At 37.3% G+C, this 22936-nt stretch overlaps 1 protein-coding gene and 1 long non-coding RNA gene across 8 annotated transcripts in view; one reads left to right on the plus strand and one right to left on the minus strand.

Moving 5' to 3' along the window:
* DYNC1I2 (dynein cytoplasmic 1 intermediate chain 2) overlaps positions 1-17885 on the minus strand; it is a 35520-nt gene extending 17635 nt beyond the window's left edge. Inside the window, exons 1-6 of one of the 7 annotated variants that reach the window (XM_068948596.1) lie at positions 16522-17885; positions 14629-14746; positions 12740-12854; positions 9016-9106; positions 4556-4615; positions 3155-3270 (exon numbers count right to left, since the gene is read on the minus strand). In XM_068948596.1, coding sequence (XP_068804697.1) covers positions 3155-3270; positions 4556-4615; positions 9016-9106; positions 12740-12854; positions 14629-14736 — 490 coding nt within the window. In that variant the 5' untranslated portion in view covers positions 14737-14746; positions 16522-17885. Of the gene's footprint in view, positions 1-3154; positions 3271-4555; positions 4616-9015; positions 9161-12739; positions 12855-14628; positions 14747-16369 lie in introns of all 7 variants that reach the window. The other 6 variants (XM_068948594.1, XM_068948595.1, XM_068948593.1 and 3 more) reach the window with 6 other exon arrangements.
* Positions 17114-22936, plus strand: part of LOC138067645 (uncharacterized) — a 68253-nt gene continuing 62430 nt past the window's right edge. Inside the window, exons 1-2 of the long non-coding RNA XR_011141917.1 lie at positions 17114-17214; positions 17969-18039. This is a non-coding gene — a long non-coding RNA (uncharacterized lncRNA). The remainder of the gene's footprint in view (positions 17215-17968; positions 18040-22936) is intronic.

Genomic DNA, 22936 nt, shown 5'->3' on the forward strand with positions numbered 1-22936 from the left:
AAAAAAAACTTGACACTGAAATTATGAAAAAGTATCAATTCTAAATCACTTTTGTGAAACATATACATAATATTAATGTTGATGGCTCTCAAGCAGAGAGAAAAGAACATTATTTTCAGGTGGAATGGATCAGGAGATGACATCTGCATTGAGAGCACCTTCTCAGAAACGTGGACAATCCATTTTTTCAGCTCCACTACAGTTAAGTCTCAACTATAGCCTATCCACAGAGCGTAAAACTACGACCATCAATCCCAGACAATTTCCACTCGCAGCAGGCAGGATAAGCAAAACTCTCCAAGCACAGAAATTATGTACTAAGTTTCCAGATTCCATGATGAAGCTGCAAGAGGGAAGAAAAACCCCTGAGGGATTACAGAAAGGAAAGGGGAAAGCAAGGGAGAATAAAGCAGAAAACCCCAAAACACCTATGTATGAAGGGACGCAAAGAAAATAAAGAATGGAAAAAGAAAAACAGTTTTAGTGGCCTATTTGGATTTTGAATTGTGTGTTAGTACGGTTAGCTCAGAGGTAAGCTACTAAATTTATTATGGTAGAACTAAAGGGTCATTTTATTCCCCAATATGTTTATGACCAATACGTTTGTTTTCTCCTTCCTGCTAAATGAAGGCCAAGTATTTAAAAAAAAAAAAAAATGAAATTAAGCAGCTAAAAATCCCTGTGCCTGATTGTAGGATGCCCACTCATCAAGAAATAGTATTTGCCACTAGTTAAGATTCATTCGCAGTAAGTCCCACGGGACACGTCATTTTACAAGTTATTTCCTTTCTCAGTATACTTTAGAAGGATACTGTTAGCTAAAATGCTTTCATGTCCGCATTTACTTGTTTATTTTGATATAATATAAAGATTAATATGACAAAATAATTTAAGAAATGACATACAAAGTAAGCAGTAAAAAGGTTTTGTTTTGTTTTTTAAAATATGGAAACAATAAGGAAGAGAAAAATCATGTGGAAAAGAAGACAGGAAAACCTGTAAAAGAGTCAGGGAAATTTAGGAATAGCTATGGCCTCTGAAACTGTTTTAAATTCAACTTTAAATAGCTAGATTTCAACCACATTATCTGCCCTAAAAACTTAAGAGATTAACTTCAACTAATTTCAAAAAAGTGGAACTGATTCAACCTAAACCTAAAACACAAGCTGTGACAGATATAACTATTTAGACTATATCTAGAACTATTTACAATAACATTTATATAGAATAAGTAATGACACAGTAAGGTAATTTTATTACTTTCTACTTACTCCTATTCACCCTATTCCAAGTTTGCAACAACACTTCATTAGAGAGAAATACCTCGCTAAACAGCCTCTGCATGCCTCAAAAAACACCCCATAAACTCTGCTTTTGGCAACTACTACAGTAAGTTTGTTTTTTTAAGTAAAAGCTGTTCTCTTGCCAAAACATTTTAAGAAAACAAAAAACAACCACTTAGCTACACAGAACTCCTATCAGGATCAGTGAAAGAAAGAGCAAGTTACTGGCAGCCCAGGCTATACCACATCTAACAGCAACACTTGTTACTTCATTGTTGCTTCAGAAAAAAAGCACTGTCAAGATTCCCCAGATAATAAAACGTATTCTTCCCCAGAAATGTCAAGTTTTTGAAGGAAAATGTACATGACTGCTGACTGAGGTGACTTACATTGGCAGAGGTGCTTGACAAACCAGCAAAATGACAGCTCACTGGCTGATGCTTCAAATTGCAGTCAACACACAAGAACAAAGCTAAACTGCTAAAGAACTGCAAATATAAACCATTGAAGGGAGGAAAAAAGAAAGCTTGCACGTAGGTCAAGTGTATAATTCATGCAATAAAATATAGTAACATGCATTCCAGCTCGTAAAAAGTAAAAAAGAGCATCTAACCTGAAACGCAGTATGTAATTGCGTAAAAACAATAAAAAGAGAAAAGGCATATCCTCTGGCTTGCTGAGTAAGGAAAGTTTGAAAGATCACGTGGTTTCTATTCTGAACACACGCTAACTCCTTACACCGGATATCCAGAGATAAAAAGAGAGAGAGAAAAAAAAAAAACAAACTTATCAACCTGGCAGTAACTGCTGCTATAAATTTCCTTAGTTTTGCCTCGTCTTTTACCTCCACCTAAACCTATTCACAGTTTCATCCGCATCTAGTTAAAAACTTGCCAAAGTGGCTTCAACACACACTCTAGCCATTCAACAAAAGCAACACACTGATGCAAATTAAAACAACAACTCAACATCAACCATTTTCAGGTAAATCCTGAAAAACCTAAGTTTGTGGAAATATCATCCCAATATTTAAGTTCAACGTATTCCTGTCGCGTCTTAAGATGTGTTTTTATCTCCTTGAATAAGCTCCAAGGAATTCACACATGGAAAAGAAAAAAAAAAGTGCAAACTTATGGTTAGAACCGTGTCCTAAAATTGCTAGCAAAGACACACATGCTCAAAGGCAGTCATAATAACCAACTAAGAGATTCTGTTGTTTAACTATATGCAAACGAGGCCAGGATTAACATTTGCAATCAAATTCAAGTCCTTCAGTATTGAAAAGCAAATTTACTAACCAACTGCATTTTCTTTGGAAAGATACCTTTCTTCAAAAGCCACCAAGTCATGCCTGAAACAATGCATATGCTCAATTGCCGAGAACAGAAAGGCCACGGTCCAGCGAGGGAACATCTTCTTACTTTTAAAACTCAATGCATAAAAATAGAAGTCATTAAAAAGTGGCATTTTTTCATTAGCCAACTTTGTTGTTTACTGCCACAACTGCCTATGGATACACAACCTTCAAGCAAGTTGTATGGGTTTTCTTAAGTACTGTAAAGGCAAAATATATCCCACTTATTTGTGAGCTTTCAGCTCCTTAAGCGACTCAATGTGTCTAACCTGCATGTTTACTAGGGGTGAGAAAATACAAGTATTACTAAGAGCAACGTTAAACAAAACGCAGAATGACAATAACATTCTTAAGCAAAACATATATGAACTTAATAATAGAATTTATATCAATTATCTCACAAATCAACCTTCATTCTATCTTATTAAATTTCAAAACCATGAAGTGTTGGTTCCAACTCATGCAGTCATTATTATAATCGGAAAAAAAGAACTTCAATAGTAAATTAATCATTCACCTTCCTTTGGTTGAGTCATAACAGGTGTTTGCGTCTCCTTTGTATACGTAACAATTTCTCGAGGAGGAAAGTCAACTTGGGTAATTTTGGCCATTCCAAGTTTAACAGGCCCACGTCTAAATAAAATGAATACAAACGTCAGAAAAAATATTTAACTTCTGGATATTGTTCTAGGCAGAATATGAAATAATTCATAGCCATCATGTCAAACAACATAGCCTAGTCAAACTTAAATCTAATAGAAACTAACCCCTAAAGAAGTCACAAGACTTATTTTATTACTATTACTATTCAAGGTCAGTAGCTATTTATACATTTAAGACAAGAAGAAAGACGTGCAAACATATACAGATATCTGGAATATAAGTTAGCATTTTAAAGTTTTGCTCTTTTGCTGTTGACCAGGGTACTACTGCGTATATGAAATACCCTATTTTCAGTGGAAGAGACCTGCCCCCCCAAGTCATGTTTGCAAGGTTACGGTTCTAGGATTTCAAATTTGAAAAAAGGCTTAATTATCCTGAACGAGAAAGCATTTCCTACTCCATTTAACTGTGCTGCCCATCTTTTCATCTACCTCTAAGATGCTATTTAGAACGCACTACTGCAAATCTGATCTGAAGTCCACACATTGACAAGTCAGTTATCCATAACACACTACTCCAGAATATATGATACTGAAAACCTCAACGCTTTCGTTCTCCCTTTAGCTTATGAGATATGATCTTATAAATGCAGATGCAGCCCGTATCACCTAACGGCACATCATACTAATCAGACCCACCTCAGTCACTGTGACTTCCTATAAAAGGCAATTTCAGTAGGTATTGTAGTCAATATTACAATGATCCAACAATTAAAAACAATTTATCTGCATAAAATTTAGTTTCTCATTATCCACTCCTCTCCTAATATAAAAGGAAAGAAAAAGGAAAAACTCTTTTCTAAAGTTTTTGGTGGGCTGAATCATAACTCTCATAGCACGTTATCAGTTTTAGCAAGCACTTATAAAGAGCTACAGTTTTTATAAGCATACTTGACATATTAATGCAGATGTTATATGAAAAGATGGGAGTCATTCTGTCTGGTTTGAATAGAGTTATTCTAAGCTTTTTATTTTAAAGAAGTGATTTTTAAAGTTTATCTTGCCAAAGAAAGATTCAAAGAAAAATATTAACCAATGAATTTTGTTATTAGAAATAGGCACCTTTACATACATGTCACAAGATCAAAATTTCCTATTATGAACCAACAACACTAAGTCTTGGGACACTGAACTTTCATTATTCACAGAATATTCTCTTAACAATTACTTGAAGTCTTTAAAAAAAAAAAAAAAAGCTCTAATACTCATTATTCATAAATACATTAAAGAGGGAATATAATAAATCTATGCAATACCCCAGATCGGAATCAGAGTGAAGCTGAAGAACTGATGGATCAGTATCCCAATGCAGCGTCCTGATACCACAAGTTGAACAACCATGCAGCATTAGCAAAAAAGGCCAGAGATTAGTGAAGCAAATATACACTATGAAATGCTAGAGTTATAGTAAGCTTACAGTTATTTTATTCTTCACAAGAAAAGAAGCAACGTAACTTAAGTTAAGTGAAATTCACCAAAACTTCAGTGCAATAATACATGCAGTAAATACAAAAGTTAAAAAGCAAATACAGAGTTCCAAGCTATTAGAAGAGAATTAAATTATTTTAAAGACTGAAAGTTAAAGATCCGCAAACAAATGTACCCTTTATGAGAGGCAAATAAAAATATTGTCATTACTGACAGGAACTATTACAGACTTCAAACTCTCTTTTAAGTCAGTACAGATTTGGTCATGTCACATGAAGACAGATTTGTTAACATAATGCAGTTTTGCCCAGAGCATTAAATATGTGGAGGAAATTGTCATATTGGTAAAGGAAATGAGTCAACACATAAACCTTTTGGTAGAGAGGCAAAAATGCATTTCCATTGGGATAGGGAACTGCTAGAGTTTCCAAGATGTGACATTTCAGTAATTACGGGTTAAGCACTGCCTTGGGCTTGTAAGTGTCATCTGATTTAGCGACAACTCTGTTTAAGGTATTTAAATCTCCTAGATATAGTGGGCTTTATATTAATAGCACATTTCAAAGTACTCTGGATATCTCATTGGAATAACAAACAGAATGCACCCCCTGCAAGTCACTTTTATATCAAAAGAAATATGAAGTGGGGCCTAAATTTCATCTCTCTCTCTTCATTCTTAGCCTTCGCCACAAAGCTTCCTTTAGTGCTACTGCCTACTATGACACTTAGGCAGAGTTTTAAAACAGTTTTTTATGCTTAAAACAGGCATATAGGAAACATCAACAAGCAAACATATATTTTTTTCTTATGTTTCTACATGCTACTGTATTTTTTAAATCGTGTTCTTTAACAAATTGAAAAATAAAGAAAATGTAATATTGTACTGTAAGTCAATAAAAGACATATATTCCCTCTACCATTTTAAGAATGGTAATATTCTTTTAAAGCAAGTGCAGAATTCCTAAAGGTAAGGCTGATCTCAAAAGTTTAGAGGCAATGCCATAAAAACTCACAGGTACTGGTGTATCATGCATTATCTTGTTCTTGTAGAGAGTGTGTCAGAGAGTAATTGATTATAGCTTAATTAAGAATTACAGAACCACTGCATCCTCAGCAACAATTTAACACCCAAATCCCCAAACTCGCCATACCTTTTATCTGCTAGGAAATAGACCGGCTTATCATAAACTTAATTATTTTGAGCAAACTTATTTTTTAGGTTTCTGCTATTTTTCTCAGACAAGTAAACCTAAGTTTGGAGTTTAAACTGGTGCCTGAGACTTCAGGTTGGATATTGCTTGTACTGAGATTCAGTACTGTTATATATAAAAAAAGAGAACAAAAACCAAAAACAACCCCTCTAACAAAAACCTTCAGACTGCTTCTGCAGAGGAAGATTTCTCATCTTCAGCTAGTCCCATGTTACATTACCACAACACTTGTCAAACACTTTGCCAGTGTTTTCAAACACACTTGGGAGGGCTATAAATTAAAGACTCCTACTTTTGTGCCTAGTATAAGACCTAGATCATCCTGAGGTTGCTCTCCTGCTTTCAAAGCATTCTTTTAACTTTCAGCATTTTCTTCAATGGTACTAGGGACAGTCTGCCTTTTAAAATAGTTAAAGTCAATGTACAGTATAGGAGTTACTGTTAATCTTTCTCCCAAATTTTCCTTTAAAATAAAGGCAACATTCTGAAATGAAATTCATCTTTTATTTGTACCACAATGACATGAAATACTACTCTTTTGTTTTCCAGAAATTTATTATGCCTTAAGTTGTACTGATTTAGCTATAAGCTTCAGTGAATAGAATAGAACGGATTCTTCCATGTATGTCTGAACTTCTACGCATCCAGGCTTACTCCTAATGCTTCACATATCTCTAAGTACTACTTCATGCATTTGAATTAAATCTTTGAAGAATCCACCTAACGTAAACATAAACCAACTATGTTAATCTTCAGTCTTGAACTCTTAGTCTTAACTGAGGAAAAGAGAGAAGGAACAGAAAGAATGCAAAGGAACAGTAACAAACTGGAAGACAAAACTGTTTACTGATGAAAATAAAACAAGAGAGATGTAAGTAGCAGCAGGAACAAAGTCTGAACAATGTTTTACTAATCACTAAGTAAGTAAAGTTACTAGGAAGATTCAGCACCATAGAGCAAAAAAGACTAAAGTAACAAAGGAGGTCATCTTTGTAAAGCACAGTTCCAGCCTGAACAGAGAACCGTGGAGTGACAACACATCAAAGAACTGAAATAATACACTGATATAAAAAGGCTCGTGTTAAGCCTTTCAAGAATATTGGAACAACTTGAACTTGCTAACATATCTCATACTGACACAGAAGTCATCTGTGAACTCCAGGTATAATGTTCGGGAATTATCATACAGTCCAACTTTTCCTATGGCTTTTCAGGTTCAAATGGATGTGTACGTTAAGCATGCTGTATACATTTTTACTAATATAGTAGGATATACACATCCATTTACCAGCAGAGGGGAACAACATTATCCAGTGGTTAGAGGAAAAAAAAAAGAAAAAGGGGAGTCTCTCTAACAGCAACAATATATTGCCTTAAATCTAGCTATACAGTTATACCTCTGCTCCATATTTCCAGGGCAGCAGCTTTTTTTTTTTTTTTTACAATTTCCAAGACACAGAAGTGTTTAAGACCTACATTTAGTTTTAAGTTTTGCAAATGGCTGAAGCTACACAGGTTTAGAATATAAGCTTTCTCAAGTTGTCATAAAAAAGTAGGCACAAAACAGCGTTACGTTACTACATACGTGGAACATAAAATCAGAGAACACAGAACGCTCATGAGGTGGAGATAAATTCAGTATACAACATGAATGTGGAGTCCGACTACATAGGTATGTGACCGACACATATTGTTTACCATATTGAATTTATGTTATGCATGAAAAGAAGAATTTATTTATCAAACAATTCTTTTTCTTCTAGGCAGCGAATTTAAATATAAAATGACAGTTCAATAAATTAATTGACATTTGAGATTACTACTTAAAATTTGCTTTTACTAGATTAAAGAGCAATGATATTGGTTCTTTGGTTACATGACAAGTGAATTTCAGTTGCACAGTGAACAAACCACATCCTCCAGATAGCACATATGCGCTACCAAAAAGTTTGTGTGCGTATCTGTTGCCTGTTCTTACCCTTGTTTTAACTTAGCAGTTGCTACTTGGAAATAAACAACTAATAACTTTTGTTTAAATCATTAAAATTTTGAATAATTTTAGATTAAGATTGTGTGGTTATGCATGCATATGCATACAAGATATTACTATAGTCTTTTTTAAAGATGTGTGAAAGTAGTATAAGTATTCACTCTTTCTCCAAAACAAAGACTCATAGGCACAAAAGTAACTGAGGACATCTGTGCTTTAACTAGACTTCATTCATGAAATATACACAGTAAATTTAAAGTATGTGAGCAATTATTTGCTGTGAAAACATAATTTATCAATATTAACAGGCAAATATTGTTCTTGTTTACAGACTGGGGACGGGATATGACAAACAGTGGAAACTCCCTTTGGAGGTACTGTTTCTCATCTCATTACCCATAAGTCCCCACTTTGAATTCCTCGTTTAACAGAAATATTTGATTGTCTTTAAAGCTGTATTTCTCAAACTGTCATGCCAATAAAAAAAAAAAAAACCAACTCAAAAGAACGTAGCAAGTACTGGAGCTGAAAAAAAATGCAGCTGTACTAACATGGTGCTATGCTTTGGCCAAAAGAGGGAAATTGTGAATGGCACAGTTTTGTGTCAGAGGATAAAATAGCTACAAGGTAAAACAACTCAAGCAATATTGTTTTGAATATGAAAAAATTCAGAAGCAAGACAAGGTTTGTAGACAACATCTTTTACTAGAACAGCTGGAAAAAGAAAATAGCTTATGATAACACTCTTTAAAAAGCTGGAAAGAGCCCAAAAGTTTGACTTTTCCAGTTGTTCTACCGTCCTTATACATTCACGTTTACAAGAATATTACCACAAGGCATTCAGACTCATTTTACTTCAAACTTGCAAGTTTAAACAACTTGGAGTTAATGTCAACAATTTCAAATCAGTAAATATAGCTGTATTTCAAATTTTAAAGCAAAAAACTTGGGTAAAACAGGCACTGTTTACAGATTCAATACCATTGTAACCTTATATTCAAGTCATTAACCTTAATTTCTTACAAAGTTTCTACTATTCAAAATAACAAGCATTAAATAAACGAACACATCAAAGAAAGTGACGTACCTAGATCCAACAGCGCCATCACCGGAGTCCTGGCTTCCAGTCTCACTTGGCGTACTCACAGATTTGGAAGACGGAGAGGTAGGAGGAGGGACTAGATAGTGAAACAGACAGGTATCCGCTGTTACTACTCGGAGAGGTTGCACAGCTTAGGATGTTTCCAAATTAATTTAACATGAAGTATTAAGAAAAGAAAGTGATGGTAAACAAAAAATAAATGGATGAAAATGAACAGCAGAAAGAGAGGGGAAAAGACAATGTTAACATTTCATGCTGGACGTTCATGCAATTGTTTGGCATTTATGCACCTGGGGCATACAAAAAGACATGGAGGGAAAGACGTTAGAGAAAATGACTTGAAATTATATCTTTAAAACTCAACTTCTACTAAATCGTGGCACCAACTTTCAAAAGATAATTTCGACTAAATCATGTTGCTTAAAAGTAAAAGGAACATATTTGTTAAGAAAACTGACGTCCAGCTACATTAACAAATATTTAACTGGTGATTTTGTCTCAAAATACATAATTGCAGAAGTGTGGACCAAAATAGTGGTTTTGTCACAGAGTATAACGTTATTTTTGCATTAGTTGGAGTCAAACATAAATCTTGTGTCATCCACTCCAAACACACTGTAGTGTCTGGTGTTGGGTTTTTGGTTTTGTTTTTGGTTTTTTTCTTTTTATTAGACAAACTGTCTAGTACTGTTACATTGAAACTTTCTTAAAAGTCAGTTTATTTCCAGCATTTAGATTAAGACCGCAAATACAGTTTAAAAAGCAACATGGCTTTTGGAACTGATAAGTAACAATGAATGATATCATGCAATTTGAACAACACAAAACTATTCCAATATTTCTTACAACTTTTCTTTTTAAAAATGATAACTTAAATTTATGCTTAAGAATCAGGAAGTGTTTCAAAGTTCCTTATACACTTCACTTTTCAGTAACATGTAAAGCATTCAGTCAACCCATTCACTCCTTAATTAAATTTCCAATCTCATACTGTTCATTGTGTTGCCATTAAAAAAGAGTCACTTAGCTCTATCTAGAAATAAGTATGGCCAAAAAATTCAAACTAGAAATAAACTGATAACAGTATACATGGTGAAGACATAAATAACGAATTAGGACACCCGAGATCAAAAAGCCAGATCTAAACATATTTGTTATGCTTCAAATTGTGTAATTTTCCCTCTACAGCCAAACTACTCTTTCATCCCACCCATTCTAATCACTTAGCAAGAGATGAAAGCAAGTAACAGCCTTCCAGGGTCTTTAAGGCCTCTAAAGTAGCTGCCCTCTCTCTTTTGTGACCCTGTGAAACAGTCTAAAACATAAGCATGGCAATCAAAACAAACTTGACTACAAAACTATTGCATCATCATTACAAGAGTGAGTAATAAATGAAACCAAGGCCAATTTAATTTTGTATAACACCAAAAATGAACGACATTATACAATTATTTAAGACATTCCTGTAACGCACATAAGAACTACAGCAATTTTTAAATGGAAGAGGCCCACACAAATGAATTCAATCTTTTCAGATTTCCGTATGAGCAAAGAGAAAAAAAAAATCCTAATTCTCAAATTTCTTCCCACAGAACACAAATCTGTCGTTTTCCTCATAGAAAAAAACCTGCTGTTCAAACTCCATCAAGCTCTCCATAAAAGAAAAAAACTGTAATACAAAGAACATGAAGGGAAAGAGAATGAAAATAAAACAAAACATGCATAGATACAAGCAGAACAAGGTTTACCATCACCTAAAAATTCACCAAGACAATTAAATGCAACTACGGTTTCTCCTCAAATTTCTACAATATTCTATTCAAAGTATTCAAAATACTTCAGATGTAGTTGTTTTATCTATTTGCACACTCTCCAGTTAGAAAGTTAATAAGTTAACCTAATAAAAAATAGTAAGATCATAGTTAATAACTGAGAGCAGACTGCGGACACCAAGAAATACACTGCTTCAAGAGCTGAACTACAATTTATGTCAGGGTTAAGTAGCTTAGTATTTGATGCTACATCGCCCTCTCGTGGAGCAAGCTATTTTCAAGGAATTCTTCCCATTAGTTAGGTGATACCTATGTAATGCATAAGTCTTAAGACCAAGTATAATTCGACCTACCCCAACGGTGGATGAAACTACAGTGACTTCTCGAAAGCTGTTTTGTTTCAGTAACTTGTGCCTTCTTATACAAAGAGTATCAAGAGTATACACTTTTCATACTATACTTCGTGCTGCCGTCTTTTGTAAGAGAGCCGCCTCTCTTTGGTACTTTACTAGTATATATTTTGTCAGTATCCAGTCAGCAGACTGAGCTCGCCCCTCAGGCACACTATCGTGAGGTAGGGGGTAGGGCATTTTAGCTTAGTTTGGGATCTGGAGCTGGTCTGGGTATCGTGCAGGGGAACAGAAGGAATCTGAGAATCGGTGTACACGGATGGGTGCAGTTAAGGAAGGGCTCAACGGAATTAAACACAGTACTGACGGAGGTGTGCCCTCTTCTCACTTGCCAGCAATTCAGAGCGGTTTTTTTTTTTGGTTTGGTTTGGTTTTGCTTGTTTGTTTGTTTAACCATACAGCTCCTACTCTAAGTCCATGTGATGATTTCCTTTGAGGACTGGCTATCGTGTGGTTTCCAGATTTGCTCACACAGATTAAAATATATATGTATTTCTGTAAGCGTCTCAAGTCAACTGCCTTAGTAAGACTTCATACAAGAAAGTGTTCAACTACAAGTCTGCCAAATAAAGTCTCCAATAGATAAGAATTGACTACTTATAATATTCTCTAGTGCTAACACAGCCCAAACACAATCTCCAGATCTGTCAGAAAAAACAGTCCAAGCTACTAAAAAATTTCTGCTGCAACTTCTGTAACGGGAACGTCTTTAACGGTATTCCATGCTCATTTTCAAACGCTACAGAATTGGCCAAAAGCGATTAAGAAGATGTAGTCACACACACAGACCATGACTTACACAAACGATTTATGTTTGCCAACCCAGTTGAAATAAACTCTCATCATCATTAAACCAAATCTGAACAATAAGTTTTAACACTTCCTGAATTTCAAACCTGTAAGAAAAGCAGTGGAGTTCAAGTATCACCCTCTTTGCCTTCATTTTCCAGAGAAACGCGGCTAGGTAAATGCAGAGAGCAACAAAACAATATACTATACCAATACACCCAACCAAGAATGGTACAAACATGAATTATCTTCCCAGAGAGTTAGTTTTAAACTTAGCCTTGCTATTACTTCATCAAAGTCTGTCAGGTATTTGAGACGAGGAGAATTAGGGAGTAAATATACAGAAAGAAAACAAGCCAACTCTGCATGAAAATATCAGAATTTAGATTTGACATTATGAAACAGGGAGAGAAGAAATATAGAAGAACAATGTGCAGTAAAGATAGGAAAAAAGAATGAAAATATCATGTTTATATATTTCAACTGAAAGATGCTAAAAAATTTATCAAGTACAAAACACTTCTTTTGCAAAATATTACTAGTAATGAGTACTGAGACACATCACTGGACATTACAATAAATGATAACCATGCAGGACAAAGTAGTACCAAAACCAGACAAGCATACCCAAATAACAGTAGCCATGGAATTTTCAAGGTAGTTATATAAATATCACAACCCTAACAACAAAATATGAAGGGCAAAATGTTTATCTCAAACTAATATTAATATTCTTACCAACAGGAGAGTCAGGTGTTAACCCCATGCTCTGAAGTAATGCTTCAGCTTCTCTTCTCTTCTTTTCAAGATCAGATTCTTCTTGCACAGGAAGAACTTCTTTCTTCTGATCAGTCTAAAAATAATTAAATATTAAGTTACGGCATTTAAGTGATATTAAGAACTGTTTAATTCCATTTGTGAGATCTCATTAGATTTTCTATGCTACTGAAACCTATCATCATACAGGTTAGATAACTGACTCTAGTAATTCTGATGATCCTTTCTGTATGAAGTAAACAACACCCAGGAATCACAAAATTTGGAAGCCTTGGTACTGTCTTCAATGTATGTGCCATTATATAAGGTGCAACAGTGTCTTTCCATTTGTCAAAACGACTGACACTTCATAAAAATCAAGAATACTTGCTTTTTCTTACAGTAATGCTAATCACTGTAAAATTATTAGCATGCTAGGCTGGATACAGTGCATGCTAAACTGTGTAGCAATTAAGAATAAAAATATATAAGGGTGATGATCGCCTCTGTATGTATTTTAGCTATTTTTTGCTTTTAAACAAAAACAAAAGGCTGCTCAGTGAAAAAGCTTTCTTTGTGAAACCTCCGAGGTTCAACAAACAAATACAAAACCTTAAAAAATTTCACAGTAACTACTTAACGTCCAAAAGTTTGCAATGCATTTAAATATTTTTAAGTTGTTTCACCTTCTGCTAAATTTCACATAAAAGAATAAAATCACTATCCCATTCTCTTTGAAAGATGCTGAGCACTTCTCCATATTTTTTCCATGAAAAAATATCAATTCCAGAAAAACGATTAATAGTTTAAGGTATTCCCAACTCAGTCACTGGCAAGTGAACATTTTTGTAAACGTAAATTAATTATATAAATACAAGTTTTTAAAAGAAGCAGCAAAATCTAGACCAACCTATTCTATCACAGTGTCATGATTAAAGACCAACTACTCTTCACCTGGCTGCATGTTATGCTCCTAATCTATTGTACAATTCCTTTAAAAAAGGAAAAAAGCTTTAGTGCAAATTCGCAACTGATGAGCCATTGTATCACATGTGGAACCTCAAATACAGACAATATGTCGTTCACAAGATCATCAGAACATATTCCGAGTTATTTCCTTCACCCTTCTATCTGTATCATGTTGCTGGCAGTTGCCCAGTCTTCAGTCATATGCTAATTCAGGACTCCTATAAGATCATAATCAAAATATAGAAATGTCAAGAAAAAATTGCCCCAACAGACCAAAACATTAGGCAAGTTTTATTTATGATATATAATCTGCTTTCAGTAGAAAAGTAGTGATACATCACTGATGTACGTTAGCAAGGAAAAAAAATAGAAGACCGTTAACAAACTGAATCTAACGCATAAGTAGCGTAAGTCTCGAGCGCTGCTCTGATTTTGAAATTCAGGCTAAAGAGCAGAAAAATATAGCATGTTGTTAGTACAGTAACAACACTAGCACTTAAGACAGTTCACAAGGGCATTTCAGGAACTGCATTTCAGAAACGTGTTCTCTAAATAATACCACAACAAATTATTAAGCAGAACTTTCATGAAACGCTCTGGTTGCTTCTTACAGTGATTTGATTAATGATGTCCCATGCACACAAATACAAAGTTTGGATTTCTGCAAACACAAGCGTAAGATTTTCTTTAATATAACTTATTGTATCAATAATTCTAAAGAAAAAAAAAGAGAATTTGTTCTTCACGGGAAAGGAAACTGCTACTTTTGCACCAGCAACAGACCATTAAATAGACTCTCCCTCAATAACATGTAGCAAGTAACTTTAAGTAAACCCACCCTTAAATTTTAGATAAGTTACACATGGAAACAGTCAAATGTCAAGAAGAAAATTATTTCTTACTTCTTTTTTCTTTCTTTCTTCCTCCTTCCTTTTTTTCTCCTCCCTGATTTGAGCCAATCGTTGCTTCTTGCGCTCCAACTCTGCCTTCAGTTCACTTTTGTCAGACATGGCTGAAACACTGATCAACACAGAAATCATACCAGGGTTATTTGTATATTTTTAAAGATAGCAGCCTTTCTTCAGGTAAGCAGCCATTAATGTAACTATACCAGCTTACAAAACCTGGAACAGTGAAGAGTCTTAAAATCAAAATTAAAATCCCTATTTCCACATTTTCCTCACTTAACGCAATCTAACTATTTAAAGATTGTTTTAAAACGAAGAGAACTATGGTATAGTGATAGCCTCCATTCCTAATGCACTTCCGAAGCTGTTTGAAAAAACTGTTTTGAAAGAAACATGCTAAGCACCGAAGATGGTACTTCCCGATCTTGCCACACGACCCTGTACAGGTACAGGGCCAACTACGAGACTGATAAGCAAAACCTGCACAGAGAGTAGCTTTGCAGTATCTGTCTAGGAGGTTAAATATTGGCATGCTATACGTTAGCAGTATGTACGCTACATATCCTGCCACAAATGGTTGTGGGAGTCAAAATACAGATTTAATAAAAGATTTAGTAGAATTCATACAAACTGCAAAGCAAATCAGGTTCAAATATGATGGCAAAAAAAAAGTGTATGAAATAGGTGATTTTAAAGATTTTAAAGAGCTTTTTGTATGCTGTCAGCTAAGATATAGGTGGATTTTTCATAGCAAGAAAATCCACAGAAATGTTTTGCTACACAATTAACCCCACTAAGTACAGATACGAAACCCATCAATAAACAAAACCAAAACCCACCATTTCATAATTTCACAGAGATTTAGAAGACAGGTATGAAAGACTGTGAATGGGCTGAGTGAATAAAAAGTTAATTTTACTGCTGTTAAGCAAATGCAAGTATATCCAGAACAGAAAACACAGGAGGGGTCCTGCAATGGCTGAGGGATCTACAGGTGCTTTTACACTAAGCTTGCAAACAATGACATCAAATTAAGCATCAGCAGTACGCTATTCGCTAAATTAAAATTAGGAATATCTGCAAATGTTTGCCTAGCACAGAAAATGAAGCAAAACCAAAGTGAAGCAAGCCTCAAACATTCACCCCTATATATATATATATATATATAGGCAAGTTTTTCACTCATTTAGGTACTACTACTTAAAAAAAAAAATCTACTCTTGGCATTTTAAAGCAGCATTTCTGCTCAGCTTCAAAACAAAACTAGGAACGCCGGCTACCAACGCAAAACGGAGTTTCTCCCCCGGCAGCCGCTACCTGTCTCTCTAACACCGCGATCGGGAAACAACGCGGCACCAACGAGCCGCTCCGGGACGAGCCCGCCGGGCGCCGCCCGCGGCAGCAGGAGGTGCGGACAGGGCCAACGGCCCAGCCCGGTCGGTGCCGCTCGGCGGGCGCTGCCGCGGGCTGCGAGGGAGGCGGCGGGTGGAGCCGGGGGCCGCTGCCCGCCCCGGGACGCCCCCAGCCCGCGGCGAGGGCAGCGCCGGCTGCTGCCGCCCCCACCCGCCCCACGCCACGCCCGCCGGACGGAGCCGCGGCCCCCCCGCTGCCGCGCCCCTCGCTCGCCCGGGCGAGGCCGAGACGAAGCGGGGTCTCCCCCCTCCCCCCGCGCCGTGCGCCCTCCCCCCCCCCGCGCCGTGCCGCGCTGCGCTGCAGCCGCGGGACCCGCTCGCACCTGGGAGCGGCGCCTCGCTGCGCCCCAACCGCCCCGCTCGCCACTTCCGCCGCTCCACAAAGGCGGTGGCAGCTGACAGGCAGCAGCCTACGGCGGCCGTCGAGAGTCAAACCAGCCCCGAAAACGCGTAGCGCGGATGCGCAGGAACTTACAGGAAGCGCGGAAGGACACGGCGGCTTGTCGGTGGCGAAGCCGTGAGGCGCTCAACCTCCAACGCCTCGCCCGTTTGCCCCGCCGGAGGGAGCCCCCTAAAAGGAATTCACACGGGGAAAGAGCGTGAAGCCACAGAGGTGGCCTCCTAGGGGCTAACACCGAGCTCCTCTCCAGCGCGAGTGATACGAACACGAGAACAACGACGACCGGCATGCCCCGCGCCCCACTGGGCGGGCCTCACCCGCAGGGCCCTGCGGCGTGTGCGCGCCGCGGCCGCGCGCGGCATGCTGGGAGCTGTAGTCTTAAGGACGGCATCGGCGGCGACCGGCAAGCGCGGGGTCTGCGGAGCGAGGGCCAGTGCGTGTGCGCGCGCCGCCTTGCTCATAGCGGCGGTTAAGCGGCTCGCGCGGCGCTGGGGGCGCGAGGGCAGCGACCGTTAGGGCGCCTCGCGGCCTCGCCTCACGAGGGGCCCGGCTGTGCCCGCATACCTCTGCCGACGGATGGCCTCGAGGGGAGCGGGCCGAGGCGGGACGTCCAGCGCTTTGTGCCGGGCATCGCTTCGTCCTTCGGTTTGGCTTCCGCAACAGCGCGGGGCTGACGAGATGCTTTGGGCACAGGACTTCTCAGAGGATGAGGATCCGTGCTAGCCACTGCAGGGCCAGCAACCAAGTGATGAAACGAGTCAGTCTGATGTGAGCATTGGTTGAACTGTGTGATTTTAATCATAGGCCAGACAGGCAGGTAGCCATAATCACTTTGGTGGCCTGGTGACCTCACACGTGAATACCTGTTTTGCTGCCTGGAGACAAAATTGCCCACACTAAATCTGCTTTGCTGGAGATGTCAACAAGTTAGGAGTTAGGGTTCATGCCAAGTTGATGGCAGTGCTAAACTAATATGGCATTATACACAAGCAAACTCCTTCACAGTGAGTGTGGACTGTATTAAGGTTATGCCAAAACCAAACTGCATCAGTGCGACCATCAGGCAGGAATGAGGTTACACAGTTCACTTTGATTCCAGTACCAATGGATAGTAAGTGACATTGCTATTCCCCAATGGGGAATTATCAAAAGAAGAGTGTTACCACTTGTCCCCATGAAAGCATTTATCAAAATTTCCTTTGTTATTTTCCTAACCTCTAAGCCAGTGATACTGACAACCAAGACTCAGTGAAGTGCTTGATTTCTCAGACTGCTCATCCCCCAAAACTGTGCTTATCAAAGCAGAATTAATATGGAGAACTCATGTGGTTCAAATGGAGCGTGTGTTCACAACGCTTAGTGAAATGACGTTTGTAGAGGCAATAGCTGTATGCGCTCTAGAGAAGGCTAAATTTTCTGCTATTAAAAGTTGGAATAATTTGTTTAAAATCAGTGGATCTGTGATCATTTATGTCTGGTGAGGATATGTTCTGAACTCCTGCTGACTTGCTTGTGTTCTCAGGAAACACTGGAAAAGGACTGAGCTTGCATTCAGGCTGTGTCAAGAAGAGATCTGTTACGTGTCATAAACAGGTTGGTACTTTGCTGGGATAATTCCGAGGAGAAATCAGCAGGAATCAGTGTTTGATTATTCATTACTCAGTAGTTTTCCATCTGAGTCAGGGCTCATACTATACCCTAACGAAAATTAGAAAAAAATGTCTGTAGTCTAAACAGCTTCTGATCATTAAATAACCCCTCAGTACATTTCATAAGAGTATGGGTGTTACCATTCAGGGAATCTGTAAATGCTTGTCAGTGAAACTGTCAAGGAAAATTGTATGATGTGCAAGAAAAGGGTTTACATCTTTCCTCAGGGATGGAATTATGAAGATGGTAGTAAGGAACTTCAACAAACACCTCTGTCTTTGAATTTACTTGCCAGTATGTTGCCCCTGAGAACAGGAATGTGCATTTATTTCTGTGTTCTATCTATGCTTCTTGTTTGGCCATATAATACTAATTTTGTATTTGAAGTACTATTTTTCAAATTTGTGTTTAAAATTGTGAATGTAGAAATCATGTATTTCATGTCTTGATGAGTTTAGCCGAGTGAATTTTGATAATTGATCTTCAGCACTGAAGCATATTTCTTGGTCCTGAACCTACATATGCAAGTTAGTTGTATCTGTTGAAGGTCATGCTATTTAGTTTTACGTTTTAGAAAATACAGTATGTACAATAGCTAATTTCTGCAGTGTTGACATTTGTAAACGCTCACAGTAGTTTTCAAATAGCTCTATCTGGGTCACTTTGGCAGTGACACAGATCTTGGCAGAAGGCTAACTCTAAATTTCATGAATAATAACATTAAAATTAAATAAACTGATAATTTTTCCTTTAGCTGGGAGGCTCAGGAGATGTATGGTGGGAGAGCAGGTTTGAGAAAGCATACTGGTTGTGGATGTTGACAAGTGAGTGTTGTCTCCTAGCCTCTGCTTCGTGGTGAGAATATATTTCGGTACAGTGAAGCCCAGTTTTGTAGTGATCTCTAAGAATATGGAAAAGTGTACCCTGAGGGGACCTCTTTCTATCTCTAGGGCTGGGAGCGTGTAGTGGTTTTTATTCACCCATCCTATGCACTGGATGAGCACAGCTGGGTTAAGACCTGAAGTAGACAGAATTAGTGTATTTTTTAAGACGTCATTTTGATCCATATAAAGGATTAATAAAGACAAGTGTGGTTTCTCCTGCAGATAGGCAGGAATCTAAACTAAAAACAAGAAGACATCAGTCGGTTCAGAAGAGCATCTGCTTTTGTCTCTTGGAGACCCTCAGACTTCTGTGTTGCCTGAATTGGCAGATGGATAGATAGCAAAGGCAAGTGGGCTCTTGCCTTGCTTAGTCTCCTTGTTAGGCTGCCGGAGAAGAGAAGACAACTGTGATTTGTTCTGCAGCGTGAGCCCAAGAGCTCTAACATAGAGGGCAACTCCCTACTGCAGTAACAGCCGCCACTGTGATGTCCTCTCTAGCAGTCTGAGAGACTCTGAAAAGGCAGCTGGCCTACTTTTCTCCATTAAGTAAGCCAGGCACCATTTTAATTTTCTTTTTTACTCATATTTCGAGAAAATTAAGAGTCCATTTTGCAGACTTAGTACAGTCAAAATTGTTTGGAAAGTCTCGTCCCATAACATAAAAATATTACTTTTCTATTATCCTTATAATAGTCTGTGGTTTTCCCTTCAGGAAATTTGCTACATTGTTAATACAGGTGCCTCTCTGTCCTCCTCCCCGCTTTACTATTCCTGCTTGATGTACATATTTTTTTCCTGTTGTGTCAAAATAAGGTGATGGTGAATGATGGGTCCTTTCTGAAATGAGAACACTTTTGCAATCTGGTGACCTTTGGCACAGAATACATACACTAGTGAATGGTCCAGCACTTAAGAGTGATTCACTATGAAGCATTGTAGAAAATAGGTTTACCAGTTAAAAAATTTCAGGGCAAGTTCTCTTTCCTCAGTCTGGTGTGTGTACAGTACTCTCATTTTTTTCTATTATGTGGTTAAGAAGAGAGCAGATAATGAGAGCTTCTTAAGGAATCCTGTAATGCACCAAAACATGTACTAGTTCTAATGGCTGTAAGAGAGAGAATGAAAACATCGGCAGGGGATCAGCCAAAAGGAACTATTTTCAGATATATTTGTGCTAGGTTATATCCTACCCTCAATTTATGCACCTGACTCCCATTAACCTTTATGGAAGTTGTGTGCATTCATCAAAGGGAGAATATATCTGAATATTTGTTAAGATTCTAAAAGAGTTGCTTTTGTATGTAGTGTGTTATTAACCAAAAAGCTGATAGGATAAATAAGGTGTAATATAATAATAAAGTGTTCACTTTTTCAGAGTTCTTTTTTAACTTAGGAATTCAAATGGTTTTCTGCATGTAAGCAAAAGGAGTATTTTATAATCTTAAAGTATGTTTTAGACTAGAATGAACGTGAATAAAAGCACGCTAAAATACTGAGATTTACTACAAATGAATGCCATTTTTCATGTAGTAACGTCAAACTATCTCACTCTAGAAATGTTAAATAGTTACCCTCCTGAAGTTCATAATTATTTACAAATGAAAGAAAAGAGCTAAAAAGACTGAGTAACAGGACCACAGGGATTAGAATCCAGGATTCCTGGCTTCCAGTCTTCTGTTCTTACCACAAAGAAATACTTACTTCTCTGCTTTCGGGATGGAAGAAAAGGTGATTTCCAGTTAACTTGCCGTCATTTCACATAGTTTTTGGGAATTAGTTGAGTCACTGATTCACAGCATCATTAAATTCTGTTCAAGATAGACTGGTATAGAGTCATTTTACCGCTAACAACAATATGCATAAAGATAGAATTTGGTCCTTTTTTGAGTCTTTAAGAAGAAACTTGCTAACGTGATGGACGAAGGTCAGAACAATTACATGGAACTAAACGGTAGACCAAATTTATAAACAGCAGTTTTCAATGTAAAATATTACTCAGAATGTCTTCTACTTTTTCCCTTCAACAAATCTTTGCTTTTAATGTAAGTTGCAAGGCAGTAGATAGTTGGAAATATATCTATTAATAGCAGAACCCAAGCACTTAGGCCTTATTTATAAAACATCAAAGCAGAAAGGAGATGGCATAGTAAATCTCCCATAGCAATTAGTGCAACCATCTGATTTTCAATAACCAGCTTGCTGGAACATATCACAAGTGGCAGATTAGATACGGTGAGAAGGGATAAAATATCAAGGATATATTCCATGTCCCAGACAAATGTATAGAGCCTTGGCCCGAGCGGCAGGCAGCCCTTAATATTCTCTGGCTGAATATTCTTAATAGTCTCTGACTGATTGTTTACTACAGTTTGATAGGACTTAATCTTTCTTCTTCACAGAGACAGGCGCATTAATGGTGGCCTTTAGGCCTTACATCATTTAGAAAGCCTGTAAGGGGATTTCCTGAAGCTCTTGAAAGTTTTCTTATGCAGTAAAACTTACATTTTGAAAATCCGATTGGCTGTCAATGAAGAATCTTGCAGGTAATCTACATTTGAATTTGATTCTGATTTTTTGTTGCATTTCAAAAATGTTAAGAGCAGTCACTGACAAGCTGAAAAATCAGTGTGCGTTGCTATGAAAAAGAACATTCAAACCAGTTATAATGTATCATTCTGGAGGAAAAATCTTTCATGCTACAGATGGGAAGCATGGTTTGGATAGCTAATCCATCTGCTTGCTAGTTCAGGGCTAATGTTAGTTTAGTTTTGTATATTCCAAGCAAACAGGATTTCCTTTGTTTCATTTATAGACTGTTTCCTAGACAAACACATCATATTGTCTTTATTTCTTTAAAAAAATCAGTATAAATATTATCTTTCTACTTTGCTTGAACAAGAATTGACCATGGTAATATCCTTTCCTTTAATTTAATCTATTTAACAAGTGTTTTGGGTTACCTTTTCTTGTGAAATACTGTGGTCTGTACAAGTTTATTGTTAAAAAAACTTTTTGAACAAAAGCCATCTGGATAGATTTGGATGGTACATAGTGAAGTGCCCTTGATTACATTAGAGCATCTGTTTTTGGACAGAAAAGATGGAAACAGAATATTGTAAAAGGCCTTCTATAATGCTTTGGAATGAAATATATATGTGAGCTTGTATATAGACTTAGATAAGTTTACATCAGTCCCATGACACATGATTTTAAGACTTAAGAAAACCATAAGACAATGACAAGCACAGATCATATAATGTTAGAAATTTAAACAAATACTGTTTTTAGTTTTTTAAAGGCTGGGAGAAGTATCCGGTTTCCTGCAAATAAGGTGTATTTCGCTGCTATGTATGTGTAAAAGTGGATATTCTACAACTGGCAAATTTTTGTCCAATAAATGCTTTTAAGCATGTGTGTCACCTCCACAGGTTTCGATGGCTCTCAGGGTTCAATTTCCTGTGGAGTCAAATCTGTCCTTTTTGTCAGGACACATGTTATAAGATACAAGCCCGTTTGTCTCAGAGAAAGCAATTTGTGCTTTTGTTTTCTGATAACAACTAGTGGAATCCCTCTATTTACAGATTTTTAACAGGAAGCTAGACGGACTTTATAAATTTATGTGTATCGGAGTCTACTAAAGCAAGTAGGACTGGATGTCATTTCAAGTCTGTATTCCCAGGGTGCTGTCAGTACAGGAGGGAAAAACCCTCATGTTGCAATTCTTCTTATGCTGTACCTTCTCATGAAACAGCAATCTGGGATGTTGTGCAGCTTTAGTATTTTACAATTCAAACTCTACTTCTTCACAAAAAATAAACTTTTTTTTTTCCAAAATGCTACTCTTCAACTACATTATACTTGCAAAAAAATTATTATAAAATTTAAATTTCATTTAATTTTAATAAAAATGCTAAATAAAACTATTGCTACTAAGTGAATTAATGCATATATACAGA

The sequence above is a fragment of the Struthio camelus genome, chromosome 6 (genome assembly GCF_040807025.1).
Source record: "Struthio camelus isolate bStrCam1 chromosome 6, bStrCam1.hap1, whole genome shotgun sequence".
NCBI lineage: Eukaryota > Metazoa > Chordata > Aves > Struthioniformes > Struthionidae > Struthio > Struthio camelus.